Source organism: Nelumbo lutea, chromosome 2, assembly GCF_056320005.1.
Source record: "Nelumbo lutea isolate HS-2025 chromosome 2, American lotus-T2T, whole genome shotgun sequence".
Taxonomy (NCBI): Eukaryota; Viridiplantae; Streptophyta; class Magnoliopsida; order Proteales; family Nelumbonaceae; genus Nelumbo; species Nelumbo lutea.
This window is the reverse complement of record NC_142685.1, coordinates 33408286-33422228: the sequence shown is the minus strand read 5'-3', so window position 1 is coordinate 33422228 and position 13943 is coordinate 33408286. Positions and strand designations below refer to the sequence as shown.

The following is a 13943-nucleotide window of genomic DNA, read 5'->3' as shown; positions in this document are numbered from 1 at the left end:
GGGAAGCACGAATTGAGGTATAACCAAAATTAGGCCAACATTTACTTGTTTTATTTCAAACTGGCACAAAGGTACAAGAATTTGAGAGGCTCCTTAATCCTTGTGCTGTGTTTGCTTGAATTCAACAACATTGCGTGTGTAAATGGGATAGATTGGACTGGACGTCTGTACGACTGTACCCACCATTATTGTACTGGTACATGAAAAGTTTCTGATTGCTGAAGGCCTACTAGGGTTTACATTTTGAATCCCGGTCAAATATTTTTTATCAAACTTGTCATGCTGACGTATTGGTTTTCACCTCAAATTGTTGAATGTGAAAGGCTCAAGGGTACCGACGTACTGTGATATGGTTTTGTACCTGTTGTGTGATGAATGGCGTCTTATATTTGAAAATTTGTGTACTCCATGGGAAATGGAGGCTGCATTCAATGGGGGGTTGCCATGTCATTGATTCATTGTGAACTGTCATTTTATTGATCATCGATGGATACTGAACTCATTTGGTTTGCATTGATCATCGATGGATACTCATTTGGTTTATGGAGTCTTTCTTGGCTCCCTTTGACCAAAATACTAAACTTTGGCTCAAAAGGTAAGGCTGCATTTGGAAGCGATGCAAACAAGTGTGAATGTAAATATGTAGTGTAAAATGGTCCATATAAATTGTAAAGTTGGGATATTTTTGCACTGATAAATTTACTTTCTTACCAAACAGATTTTTAGCTGTAATGGATGCAAATATGAATACCAATAAAGCATGTATTTTTTGTTATAAAAAACTCGCGTGAATGTAAAATTACTTTTTTTTTTATTATGTAAATATGCATTGAACTTGAATTCAATTCAAACTTGAATGAAGCGTAAATCAACTTGAGCCCAAACTATTTGATTAAATCTTGTTTTGATTGCACTCTATTGGAAAACCCTATTCTCCACAATTCCCCACCCCAACTAACTAACCTTGGTGAATGTGGGATTCAACCCAGGGAGGCTTCACCAACAATTAGCACCCAAGTCAAAGGTTTAGAGTATAGTTGTGCAAAGAGATTTATAAAGCGTGGTTTTTGAACTGTTGTTGACTTGACGGTTTGACCATTCGGCTTGGGAACTTTCCAAGCAACCAGTTCCGTTTTACTCTAAACCCGATCCCTGGTAAAAAATCGTTAAACCGGTCAATGATCTATTGAACTGGGCAGTCAAATTGTTTATCCATTCAACGGTTTTTGGCCATTTTTAAATTTAAATTTATTTTGTTAGAACGGGCCATTCATTTGGATCATACTGGCAAACAATTTTAAGGGGCCGTTTGTTAATAGTTGAGTTTGCTGAACTAAAAATTTATTGTTCGACTTTTAGTTTATAAATTAATTAAATAATAAAACTTTAAGGTTATAATGACGTATCCAACTTGGGCGTCAGCCATCGAGGAACCCACAATCTACTTGAAAACTTATTCAAGACGAGACAAAACAATAAAGTTTTCAGTTCAGCCACTTCAACTTCTATGAAATGGCCCCTAAGAAATATTTCTTAAACGATATGGCCTTAGGATATGTTAGAACAATTAAGGGGTTCACTTGACCTCTAAAAATGAACAAAAACACCCAGAAATACCCCTGATGGATGCATCTAATAATTTTTCTGGATTAAAGGCATCGTAAACTTCCTTCATCCTGTATCGATTCATATTGGTGTATCATGCCCCCCAGCCCAAAAACTGACAAGTATTGTCATATATCAGTTGTGTAGTGTATGCCCTAAACTTGATGGGCATATGCTTAAATTTTCATATTAAAAAGAAGTTGGAACAGGATTCAATGGCTCACATGGGGTCATAATTCAGTAGTAATTTAATGACTGGGGGCCTGGGGCTACTTGGAAGATACTAGAATTGAAGGTGAAATACAAAAATTACAGTTTTGAACCTTCGATGATAAATTTGTTTCCCACTTAATTTTGGAAGAGAGAGAGAGAGATGAACATGAAGGAAAAAGCTAGATCAGTCGGGAACTTAAGAGCACTTTGAATAATTACAAGGAAAGTTGACTGAGAGTCTGAGGCTTGGCTACATGTATTGAATGCTCATGAACTCCGATCGTCAGAGCATCGGTGAATCAATGAAAAGAAGGGTCTATGCTTTAACGGAATACCTGACCCATGGAAAAGTTGGATGTGCATTAAGTAGGAAAAACCCAATTCTGTTTCCGACTTGTTTTGTTGTAGATGAAAAAAAAAAAGAAGATTTAATGGGTGAAAAAATGGTTGAAATAGTATTTCAGTTCGAAAAAAGCTTGACATCCATCTTACCTTGAAACAAACAAAGCCTCGTAATCCAAAATTCTTGGATTGAGGGGAGAACAACCCGATTATCTTCAAATTTATACGAACTTGCATTAATTCCATTTCTTGGCTGAACTGATTACACTTTCATTTTGTGTAGGAATGAAATCAAATTGTTTTACCAATGTAGCATTGAAAACAACTTGAATGAATAATTTATCTTACTCTAATCCCAATAATTTTATGGGTATTGATTCTGCATTAAAGAACTGAAAGCACCTCCATCAATTTTGATGCTTTCAGGCTAACGCAATAGCCTGCTATGAGTGTTTATTAATCTCCTCATTCCCATTTAATGAGAAAAAATTTAGCTAGGATTTGGGTAGCTCTGCACCAGCCAAGAATGAACGGAAGAGAGTCAATGCCCTCTCGGGCTGGAAGAGTGGAACCTCGTGGCCAGCCCCCCGAACTGTGGCAAAGGTCAGCCCTTCATAGACTTCAGTCCATCCTCCAACCTGATGAACAGAAAAGGAAAATACAGGTTCTGTGATCAATATTTGTTTATAGAGAGAGACCTGTTACTGTTACTGTCACTGATAGAAGATTTTTAATTTGTTTACCTGGCCACCTGAGTACCATGGGTACCACCGAGTTTTTACAGTCAGATTCAGATGGTTAAGGGAGAATCTAGTGGCAGTTACTGGAACTACTGAATCTGTGTCACCACTGCATCAAAGGATGAAGAATGAGCATCATAAGCTGTAAATACTTCTATTGTAGGACATACATTTAATGTTCAATTGATGCGGAACATACTGTCCTCAAGCACTTTAATATGTTCAGTCACATCCTCCAGCTAAGGCTAAGGCTGTGGTTCTCTAGGCTACCAAATTACAGAGATAAATATAACGGGTGCTTCTGAAGTGTGAACACAAAAAAATGAAGTCAAGCTTTTTTTCCTTCTCTCATGGAGGCAGAATTGAATCACTGATTTAACAAGTCCTACCCAAATTGTATTTCTTTATTGTTGTTTGAATTTACACATGCAGTGATACGGGGATTTGAATGTTGATCCATTGGCCCAAATTTTTTTGGAAAAGTTTAATTTGTCATCGTCTGAAGTAATTAAATAGGACCAACAGAAAAATTGAAAACCCACGTCTAGTTCACGTCAGTGTTGTATCAATTCTACCTAACAATGCACATGCTTGCTTCATTTGCTCTGGAATTTGCAACTCTTGCATGTCTATTTGACGGTGCAGTACTAAATACAGTAACCAGAATGATTCAAAGTTTTCTTTTGAGTTTTGAGCTTCTCTTCTTTTCATTAATGCACGTCAGATCAGACCTTTCAATGCTTACCATCCGGGGAAAGAGGATGTCTAGCTGGTTTGAGGTAATAGGCCTTGACCATGACTAGAAAAATTGAAAATGCTAGACAGTTAAGATACTAACTGTGTGCATGTATCTGTTTTGGAACTCTAAAACAGCCATGCAGACGTAAACAGAAAGGGTTGATATGATGCCTTGGAATGTCTGAGAGTTGGTTCACGTAGCCACATAGTAAGATCAGTCCAGAGAGAGAGAGAGAGAGAGAGAGAGAGAGAGGACTGTAGGCCATTAAGGCAGAGAGGCAGGGAAGTGGAAACTGATCTCTTGCTCATTGAAAGCATGCTTGTCTGATCTGAAGTGTATAAAACCTTTCTTTTTTTGGACAATCGATCATATTAATTAGTTCTAGACTTATACACATCCAGATTCCTGCAGACCCATTGATTGAACCAATAGACAAAAGGTTTCTTAGGGATGATTAAGTAGTGCAGTTTACTCAATTTGACACTGAACTAAGTAATCTAATAAAGAGGCTGGTCATTGATTTACCTGAAAACCCATATCCTGAGGCCACCTTCCATTAGCTCCTTGTAAGTGGGTAACATAGAAAACTGAGAATCCTTCCAGTTCTTGAGTAAAAAATCACTGTTGAATGGACACCCAACAAAAAGAGAAAGTTCATCATGTTAGGAATACTAGCATTAATCTATATATAGTTTCTGCATTTCTATGGAGAGAAAAGCTGAAGAAGGTTACTATATATCAAGAGAAAGACACCTGCAAGCAGTCCATCTGTAGGGAATGCCCGTGGTATTGGCATGCATGGCCTTCTGTACATCAGGCCTGTTATAGTATTTCTCTGCATAATTCTCTGTACATGGATCGTATCCATATACCCGCCTATGCAGGAGGGTGTTCTTGAGCCTGATTGATCTTGTTGTATTCTTAGATGCTTTACAAATGGGTGTGTAGATGCTGTACTGATCTATATCACCAAATTCGTGGTTCAGTGCATAATTAATTGCCTTATCGCACTTGGAGGAGTACTTAGTTTCTGTGAAGTTGCACTGTGAGAGTATAGAATGATAGCTTCTGTCTGATATTATCGAGTGGGTCCACCAGTATGACACTGTTCCAATGCCATCGTAGTAGTTATCTGTTACAGCATTTCCCACCTGTATATACATATATGTTTCCATTTGAAATAATTCTTTAATCCCAATATATAGATGCCAATGAAATCTAGACTCTCTAGAGGGAACTCAGTCCTTTGATAAATACCCAATAGTTGGACTTAATCAATTTCTTGGTCATGACTAGGTTTTAACCAGGGTTTTCAAACTCGGTTAATTTGGAGGTTTAACCCCTTTTTCCTCCGGCTCAATATGGGGTCAGTGGTTCAATCATCCGGATAATTAGCAGTCAATGATATCATTAAATAAATTCTAAAGAATAAAAATATCAATGTTTTCAAAACCAGACCGGACCGGACGGTCAGACTGGAAAAACCGGGAACCCGCCACCTGATCAGTTCTGTTTCACCCCAGAACCGTCTTTTGGCCAAAAACCATTGATTTGATCATGAACCACTGACCCGGATTGTGAAACTGTTTGAATCGTCGACCCAAACAACGGTTTTGGCCATTTTTATTTTTTATTTAAATTTTATTTTTTGTCAAAACGGGCCATTCATTCGATTCAAATGATCAGACGATTCAACCCAGGAACAAGACCCTGAATGATTTATTATCCGGTTTGATTTTAAAAACCTTGAAAAATATTACAAAAAACCACTAACCCATGCATTGAATGGGTCAGATGGATTAATGGTTCAACCATTCAAATCAATGAATTACTGACCGAGTCAATGGTTTTTGTGATATAAAGAATTAGAGGTTAACCCAAACCAGGATTTTAATCGGATCACTGGTATGATTGACAGGATCAGTGATGGGTTGATAACACTGCTTTTAACAAAGACTAATATTATGTTGTAGGTAATATCTAAAAGACAATCCATGGAATGCATTTTAACTTACAATGAATCCCTTGAGGTTGATGAAGGGCTTGGATAAATTTTTGTTGTAGTCGTAAATTTTCTTTGCCAACTGAGGAACATAATGTCCTACAAATACACAACAACAATTAATTATACATTTGAAATTGATTAAAAGGTTATTTTGGGGGGGGGGACAAGTCTTGTCACATATATACAAAACCCTCCCACCCGGCTGTTTTGGGTTTGGGTTGACTGGTTCAATGAACCAGGTTAAGCTGGTATTATCTGAAGACCCAAGTGGACATTTGTTCAACCCCAATTTTGGTGCAATTTAGATCCTCTGGACCATTGATAATGCAAATATCAATGGATTAAGATATAATTTAAACATGATAAAGTAATGGGATGTTATTGCCACTCACTCCCTCTCAAAATTGTTTTGACATGAGCAAAAAGGAGAGTGGCAATAGCAAAACCCTAAATAATAACTCTATATACCTGCATAGCTCTCCCCAGAAATATAGAAATGTCTATATTTGTACTGAGGAAATCTTGTCATCCATCTTACCATAAACAGAAAAGCCTCCCGAGCTGCATTCCAAAATTGGCAACTGTAGACGTTACATGATCGATAATGGTGATGATTACTATAATAAGAAATATACATATTTAACATTAGGTTTTACCGGTGCGCCTGTCGCCGGAATGTTTAAGCTCCGAGCTTGTATTGGTATACGAGAAACCCACACCGGCGGGTGATTCAAGGAAGAGAATATTTGCCTCTGAAGCCAAGCATACATAAGAGAAGAACAAATCTGAGAGCAGTTTGGTTGAAATTCTAAGAATAGAATTTAATTAATAGCATAAGAGTGGCCATCCTTCCACATCTCTAAAATTTAATCCATCAGCCAATCGTTGTTTATTAAGCCAAGGGCCCTTTGCTTAATAAAATGAATTAGTGTAATTGGGTTTACCTTTATTCCAGGAGTATTTGTTGAGATAAAGAGATGAACCATCTTTATTAATCCGAAACGGACCAATCTCCTCTGATGCTCCGTATGCAATTGAGGAACAACCTGGACCTGCAGCGTTCAACTTCAGAAAAATTTCACTAAGGCTCCATTTGGAAAGAGTACAAATGCAAATCTTATATTTTATATTATTTTATATGTATTTATACTATACATATTTGTATTTGTAATCCTTGCAAACTGAGCTTAAGTAAATGAAATATGCTTATTCCATTGCAGCCCATTTTAAGGGAATTGTTTAGTAAGTGGCCTTATATTGCCTTTACGTTTTGGCTTGATTAATACAAGTTTGTGAGAGGGAGATTTTTTTATTTAAAATGTTTTGAACACATTTTGAGCTGATCAATACAAATTATTATTTTTAATTAAAACATTAAAATTTAGTTTTTCTCATATGCTTGCATTTTTTTAGTTGAAACACGGAATCTTTATTTCTTATAAATTTGTATTAGTGATGAACCCAAAATACGTTGTAGCAAACACCCCCCTAAATGTGGGTTGGTGATATGGATACTCTGTACCTCCACTTGTATTGTAAGAGGGTTTAAAGAAACTTTTGTGTATACGTAAAAAGCCTAATAATAATCTATGTTAGTCTTTTGAAAATGAACACATTTGTTTGTTTTTTGTTGGTTTCAGGAATAAGACTATTATCTTGAATCAACTAAAAATGGTTTCATCACTTGTCTTGAGAAAATACATGTTTTAGGACACGCTTTTGTTTTTAGATGTTTGTGATATTTTTAGAAAAAATAAATGGGGATTTTATTGTGTTCAGTCCACCTCATAAATCTTTTCTGGTTTGTACAATTGGAAAAAATATGTTTGTTTTGAAATACACCCCTCCTAATAGTTAACATCTGTCACTGGCTCACCACTTATGAGAAGCCCCACTTTTATAGTAAGATGTACGGTGTTTGGTAGGGTGTTGGAACTTGTTTTATTGGCACATGATGCTAAATCATGAAAATTTGAATCACATACCAACAAAATGGGCGTCTTACAAGCACATTCACCATGCATAGAACATCCATCATGAATAAATACGCCAGGTGTTCCCATGCATGGTAGGATGTGCATGTGGCGTCGGTGTGAGATCTCAAGAGAAGCAGAATCTGTTCCTCACGAATGGGTGCCTCATAGTCACATTCACCATGCATTGAGAACATCTCCCATGAATAATAATTAATAAGTACGTCAGATATTTCTAATGCGTGGTAGGATGTGCATGTCAGGCGCCACATGTAAGGAGCAGATGGGTCTCATCTCAAAAGGGGGACAGTGTCGAGTCAGGTTGAATCTGTTTAAAAAAAATGAAAAGAAAGAAAGAAGAAACTAGTGTTGGAATTGGGTTTGTATAGGACAACTCCTAGCATGAGATAAACTCCTTTTTCTTAATCATATTTTGCGTTTTTGTGCTTGTGTGGGTGTGTTGTGGATCTGTTTGTTTTGGTAGAAAGAACAACTTGAATAAACAAGGGTCAACCATTGACCAAGCTCACAAAGGGGTGATTGAGTTAGGTCAAGGATCTCACTATCATCTTTTAGAATTACAAAACAAATATATAAGAAATATTGAAGTCTCTATGAAGTATATTTGAGTGGTATAAGGGCTTCTTATTAGTTGAAATATTATTGCTGCACGTGTTTGTTTTTTAATAAAATGAAAGTAAAAATTTTCAAAATGAAATATACTATTTCTGTCTTTTCTGCTACACTCTTATTTCTTCTCCAATGAAAACAACGCTTCCGGTTAAAAAGATAGCTCAAAATTTTTAGTCTGGCAAACTTTCTGACTATGCATCTTACATTTAAAGAAATGGAGTCTATTTGTTCTCTCAAGAAATCCTTTAATGTAAAAGCTTAAGCTGTTAGTTGAGGTTTTTGAATACGTTTTTTATTTCTCTACACACTCCCTTATTTAAATCCTATGGAACTTGAAGGTGTGGACAAGTATAAGCTCATCTATATTTGTGCTAAAATTTAATTATAATGGGAGTGGCTAATAATGAATATTGAAGAAGGTTCTCATACCATCTTAAGAAACCATTCAACTTAAAAGCTTAAGCTATTAAGTGAGGTCTATTTTGTTCTCTAACATATTGGTATATAATTAACAATTTGATCTACGGCAAATATATAGGATATTTTGGTTAATTAATTTGATATTTTTATATAAACAATAAAAAATCAACCAATAAAGATAACATCCGATAAAGAAATCCAATAATTTTAATGAATGCAAATTTATGGAAATAAGAGGTACAAGAACACAAACGGGTTATTTGCTAACTATTAAGATTGATGTCTGAGAATAACCTAAAGCATTCTCTTGATATCTCAAATTCTCAATATTGTTAACAAAGGACATTGGAAAGGCTGAACTGCTGAAGAGGTAGTCTACTGAATTGGAGGCCCACAAATTGTCACATGAGAGTTCACATCTCCACCCAATAAGGAGTTGCCCCACAACGCCCTACAGCACATTACTCTGGTGTATCGAAAACATCTTCCAATGATGATATCATCGGGACTGATACATAATCAGGAGATTTTCCCAAGGTGGGGATGTAGTGTGGGGAGGAGATGTGATGTCGTCACATGCGTGTATTCAAATCATCATGACTATGGACCCACCATTGGCTGTTCCAACCTAAACGACAAAAGACAGAAAGGGTAAGTTGGTTAAAGTCACGGCCATGGCTTTTACTTTTTTCAGTGGGCTTAAATCCTTTTCAGCAAGGAGGGTAATTTTGGCTCTTGCACACCTAAAGCCACAGAAAGAGAAACACAAAAGCGACAGGAGACTAGGCGAGAAGAAAGAGGTCAAATCGCTTTTATGGGTCAGATCGGCTGAGGGACCTGGACACAATCAAGGAGGCTGTTATTTTTATTATTTATAGCAAGGTTCAAAATATGGATACAGTTTGATATGCCGTTAACAGCTTATCGGACTGTATCTGGTCCATTCCCCTATTTATTTTATATTTTTAACCTGATTTAGAGGGATTGGTTTAAGGCCTATTTGCTATCCCCTAATAAATTGGGTTAAACTCTGAAACATCCTTTGTAGGGGCGTATAGGAAAGTCCCCAACACAATATATATCGATGAATACAGTCTGATATTATCGAAACTTTGAACCTTAATTTACAGTTAATTACTTCACCCCTCTCATTTCTCCTACTCAACTGGTCCACAATAACTGGTCCTGGTCCAGTACTATGCAAAACCCTAGGCCCAAACAAGACTTTAGGGTAATTTTATCTTTAAATACTTTGAGGTGGTCCTATCTGCATGGTCACATGAGACAAAAATACAAAATAAAATGAACAAATATTTAAAAAAGTAATAATATTTTGAACACATATAGTAATTTTCTCGAAGTAAAAAGTAAAAACTGCAGGCAAAAAGGGTAATTCTACAAATTTCCTATTTGTTGTATTATTCCATCTAACACCACACATCTGGAATAATACTGTGTTGTGGGACAATTGTACTAGATGTGTGGAGTACAATGCATTTGTGAGGCATGCAAGAAATTAGAGTGTGTAAGCTTAATTGATCATTTTCTAAATATGTACTGGCTTTAAATATCAGTTAAGTTTTGATTTTGGACAACCACCGACACAAATGAAAAACATGGGTTGTATCAATTTTGGCTGTATTTTTTTAATATAATTTTAAAATAATAAAAATTAATGATGTAGATAGAAATATATGATCGATGAAATATTAATAGAGTTATCAAATGATCAAATTTATTAAAAAAATCGTATAAATTTTGAAATTTTCTAAAAACTTCATCGTGAACCAAAGGTCTGAAATGACTTAAATTCTTGCCTAGCTAGCTACCACACTTGATATATTTGGATTTGATTCAAAGGGGGACCCATCATTCTAAGGGCCATATATTTCTTTTGTAAGATTGGAACTTAATCAACACTCGACATGAGAGATAAAGACAAAAGTCCATATGTGTACATTTTACCTTTTATAAGAAAAAAACAATCTTAAGACTATTATTATTTTTATGGAATTGGAATATATTCCTGCCTCACACTGACCTCACAGCTACATCCCACCGAAATGTATTAACAACATCTTCTCATAAAAATGAATACAAATAGGATAGATGTTCCAGATGTGCGGTCAGGCATGTTGTGAAGTCCGTGCGAAGTACGCTCTATAAGAAGCAAATCCAAACTCATTTCTATGCCCATTCCTGGGTCAGAAAGTAAAAGCCCCACATCATCTCTCATTGGGGTTTGCGTGCATCAAACTATCAAAAGAGAATATAAGGAGGGTGGAGGTGTTGTAACTTGTAAGCTTCTGCGTTGCCTTCTATTCCTTCTATTCCTAGTCAAATTTGAGAGAGAAGAGAGATGAATCTTTTGTTAGGACAAATAGAGAAGTTCAGAAGAATTAACTGTAGGTTGTATTATTATATTTACCCCAGGGCTTGTGTTTCTTCTATCTTTTGACCAGAGAATAATCCCTACTGTGAAACAGACAGGAAGAGATCACGAGGAGACCCAACTGGGTTGTGAGGACTGAAGAGATATGCATCATTTTAGTGCAAACCCAGTTGAGATTATTGGGTTATTTTGATATTGGATTGGCGCATGTTAGGATCTATGGTCGAGATATTCTAACGTGAGCAGGGAGAGTAGAGAGGGGTATCTTTTGCCTTTTTTGGCATTGATCTGTTGCCTGGTTGACCATTAATGAGGCAGTTTTCTGTCAGATTTGGGTAAAAAGTAGGACGCGTGGCGCAAGGAAACGTGCATAGAGGATTGAAGGGCACTAGATGGATGGAGAAAGTGTGGATTGGTGATCATTTATTGAGAACCAGAGGAGTTTTTATCTTCTCATCATTTTGGAATGAATATATAACTGAATAAAATTTCCATTCTTTCCTTCCATCCCATCCCTTCCAATCTCTCTCTCTCTCTCTCTCTCACTGAGAAGAACATCATAGACTTGCAGGCTTTTCTTGTATCCTTTCTCTTGTTCCTCTACATTTCTGCATCCTTTTTGTAAAGTTAAATGAATGGGTTAACATCAAAATTATAGTTAGTACTTACTGTTTATTTAGAACTCGATAAGTTACTAATATGAAGTTAGAGATCTCATATCTCTAGCTAGCATGCTTCAAGGTTAACAGAAGTGGAAAGCAATGCGACTGTTTCACGAAAACTGTAATTAATTAGTAATTTACACTTTTGTTTTGAAAGCTTCTTATTTCCTCAGTTGTTTTCTGAGAACCCAACTCATGATAGATGGTGAAAATTGAAGGAGACAAGCTTAAGTTAGCTAGAAAGCTGACCTCCATTGAAAGCTTCTTGTTTTCTCAGTTGTTTTATTCTGAGAACCCAACTCATGGTAGATGGTGAAAAGCGAAGGAGATAAACTTTACTTAGCTAGAAAGCTGACCTCCATTGAAAGCTTCTTGTTTTCTCAGTTGTTTTATTCTGAGAACCCAACTCATGGTAGATGGTGAAAAGCGAAGGAGATAAACTTTACTTAGCTAGAAAGCTGACCTCCATTGAAAGCTTCTTATTTTCTCAGTTCTTTTCTGAGAACCCAACTCATGGTAGATGGTGAAAATTGAAGGAGACAAGCTTAACTTAGCTAGAAAGCTGACCTCCATTGAAAGCTTCTTATTTTCTCAGTTCTTTTCTGAGAACCCAGCTCATGGTAGATGGTGAAAATTGAAGGAGGCAAGCTTAGCTTAGCTAGAAAGCTGACCTCCATTGAAAGCTTCTTATTTTCTCAGTTGTCTTATCAGAACCCAACTCATGGTAGATGATGAAAAATGAAGGAGATAAACTTTACTTAGCTAGAAAGTTGACCCCCACTGAAAGCTTCTTATTTTCTCAGTTGTTTTCTGAGAACCCAACTCATGGTAGATGGTGAAAAATAAAGGAGATAAACTTTATTTAGCTATAGACTTGTAACTTAATAGCAAAGAAAGTTCAGCAAACTTGTTACCTCCATTGAGCCAAAGCACAAGAGGCTTGTTTTGAGGATCAGTAGTAGCTTCTGTGAACCAGTAAAAGAGAGCTCGGCCGTGTGTTGAATCGACGGTAATGTAACCGGAATACTGTGAGAATGTCACCTGCGGCTGTCCAGGGAGGGCTGATATTCGATCCAGTTCTTTCTCCGTTGCAGATTCACCGACACCAATCAAACTTATGAATAAGATCATTAAGATGGTCCTCCATTGACTTGCCATTTGCACTCCCCTCCAGAAAGTAAGAAAGGTGCTCTCTCTCTCTCTCTCTCTCTACACACTATGAGTGAGGGGAGATATTAATACATAGAACTGAGTGAAGCATTGATGGAGAAGATTAGCTAGGATTTGAGGTGGCCTCAGCTCTACTATTAATAGATTTCTACAGCCTCCAGGTTGAACTCTCCGGTGAGAGGAGTTAGCTGGCACTATGAGGCAATTAAACCTACATCAGAACTGGGTTAGAAGCCCACTAGCCCAGAAACAGGTCCATAAATGCATCACAGGAATCTCTCTCTCTCCTCCACAGTTGTGGTCCTACGTATGGAAATGAGGAGGAAGATGGTTGGATATGGGCTATGACCAATAGACCATTATGGATGTGACTTTGGGACTCCTTATTGCATAGGCATAAGACAAAGTCCAAAGGATGGGTGGCGCTTGCTGATGGACTACCCACAAACAACCGTCCATATCCTTATCACCAGTACACGAAGCCCTTTTTTGTTAAGGTGGGGTCTGGGGGGAAAGGACTTCTTTGTGATTATTCTAGTTTAACTACGATTGGCTGGTCCATGGTTTGTTCATCTTTCATATCCTTTATTATCATTAATTTAAATTTATTTTCATAATCTTTCTGCTAATAGTCCAACTAATTAATCACGCTTAACTATAACCTCTACTCCATCTACCCTAAACAGTTTAGTCTGTACAGGTCTTTGGATGTTCAACTGATGTATTGTTCCTTTTTGTATGTATTTATATATTCATGTCTGATGTTGGACGCACACACACCATTCAAAATGAATTAATACGAAAAATATTAGGTGTCTTATTAGGAGATTCTTGGCCACTTATTTTGCCCTACATTTTGGATGTATTAAATAAATGAAAAATCAATAATTAATATATTATAAAATAACATAAAAGATTGATAAATTTATTAAAATGAAACTAAAAACTTGCCTGAAATTCCAAATTTCCAAAAGTTTCATCATAGACCAGATCAGAGTTTGAAATTTCCAAAAATCCCAATGTTTGTACTTTAAAACTTTGTTTATATC

General features: G+C 36.5%; 1 protein-coding gene across 2 annotated transcripts; it reads right to left on the bottom strand.

The window, feature by feature from the left end:
• Positions 1-2369: 2369 nt before the first annotated feature.
• Positions 2370-13226, bottom strand: LOC148869724 (serine carboxypeptidase 24-like). Of its 2 annotated transcripts, none has more exons than XM_088973339.1 (9): positions 12639-13226; positions 6589-6696; positions 6301-6396; positions 6113-6205; positions 5655-5740; positions 4393-4790; positions 4165-4260; positions 2904-3009; positions 2370-2798 (listed from the first exon to the last, which is right to left on the bottom strand). In XM_088973339.1, exons 1-9 carry the CDS (start codon positions 12880-12882, stop codon positions 2655-2657), a joined length of 1371 nt encoding a protein of 456 aa, XP_088829465.1. In that variant the 5' UTR covers positions 12883-13226; the 3' UTR covers positions 2370-2654. The 2 variants fall into 2 exon arrangements, with proteins under 2 accessions (XP_088829465.1, XP_088829466.1); XM_088973340.1 differs by having other exon boundaries at positions 6589-6709; positions 12639-13189.
• Positions 13227-13943: the final 717 nt, after the last annotated feature.

Bases quoted from the DNA above. Each gene is read 5' to 3' on its own strand.
- LOC148869724 (XM_088973339.1), bottom strand. From the start codon at position 12,882: ATGGCAAGTCAATGGAGGACCATCTTAATGATCTTATTCATAAGTTTG. The intron at 6,397-6,588 runs GTAAACCCAATT...GCTTGGCTTCAG, and splicing joins CAAATACTCCTGGAATAAAG to AGGCAAATATTCTCTTCCTT. The intron at 5,741-6,112 runs GTATATAGAGTT...GTGTATTTGTAG, and splicing joins TTCTGGGGAGAGCTATGCAG to GACATTATGTTCCTCAGTTG.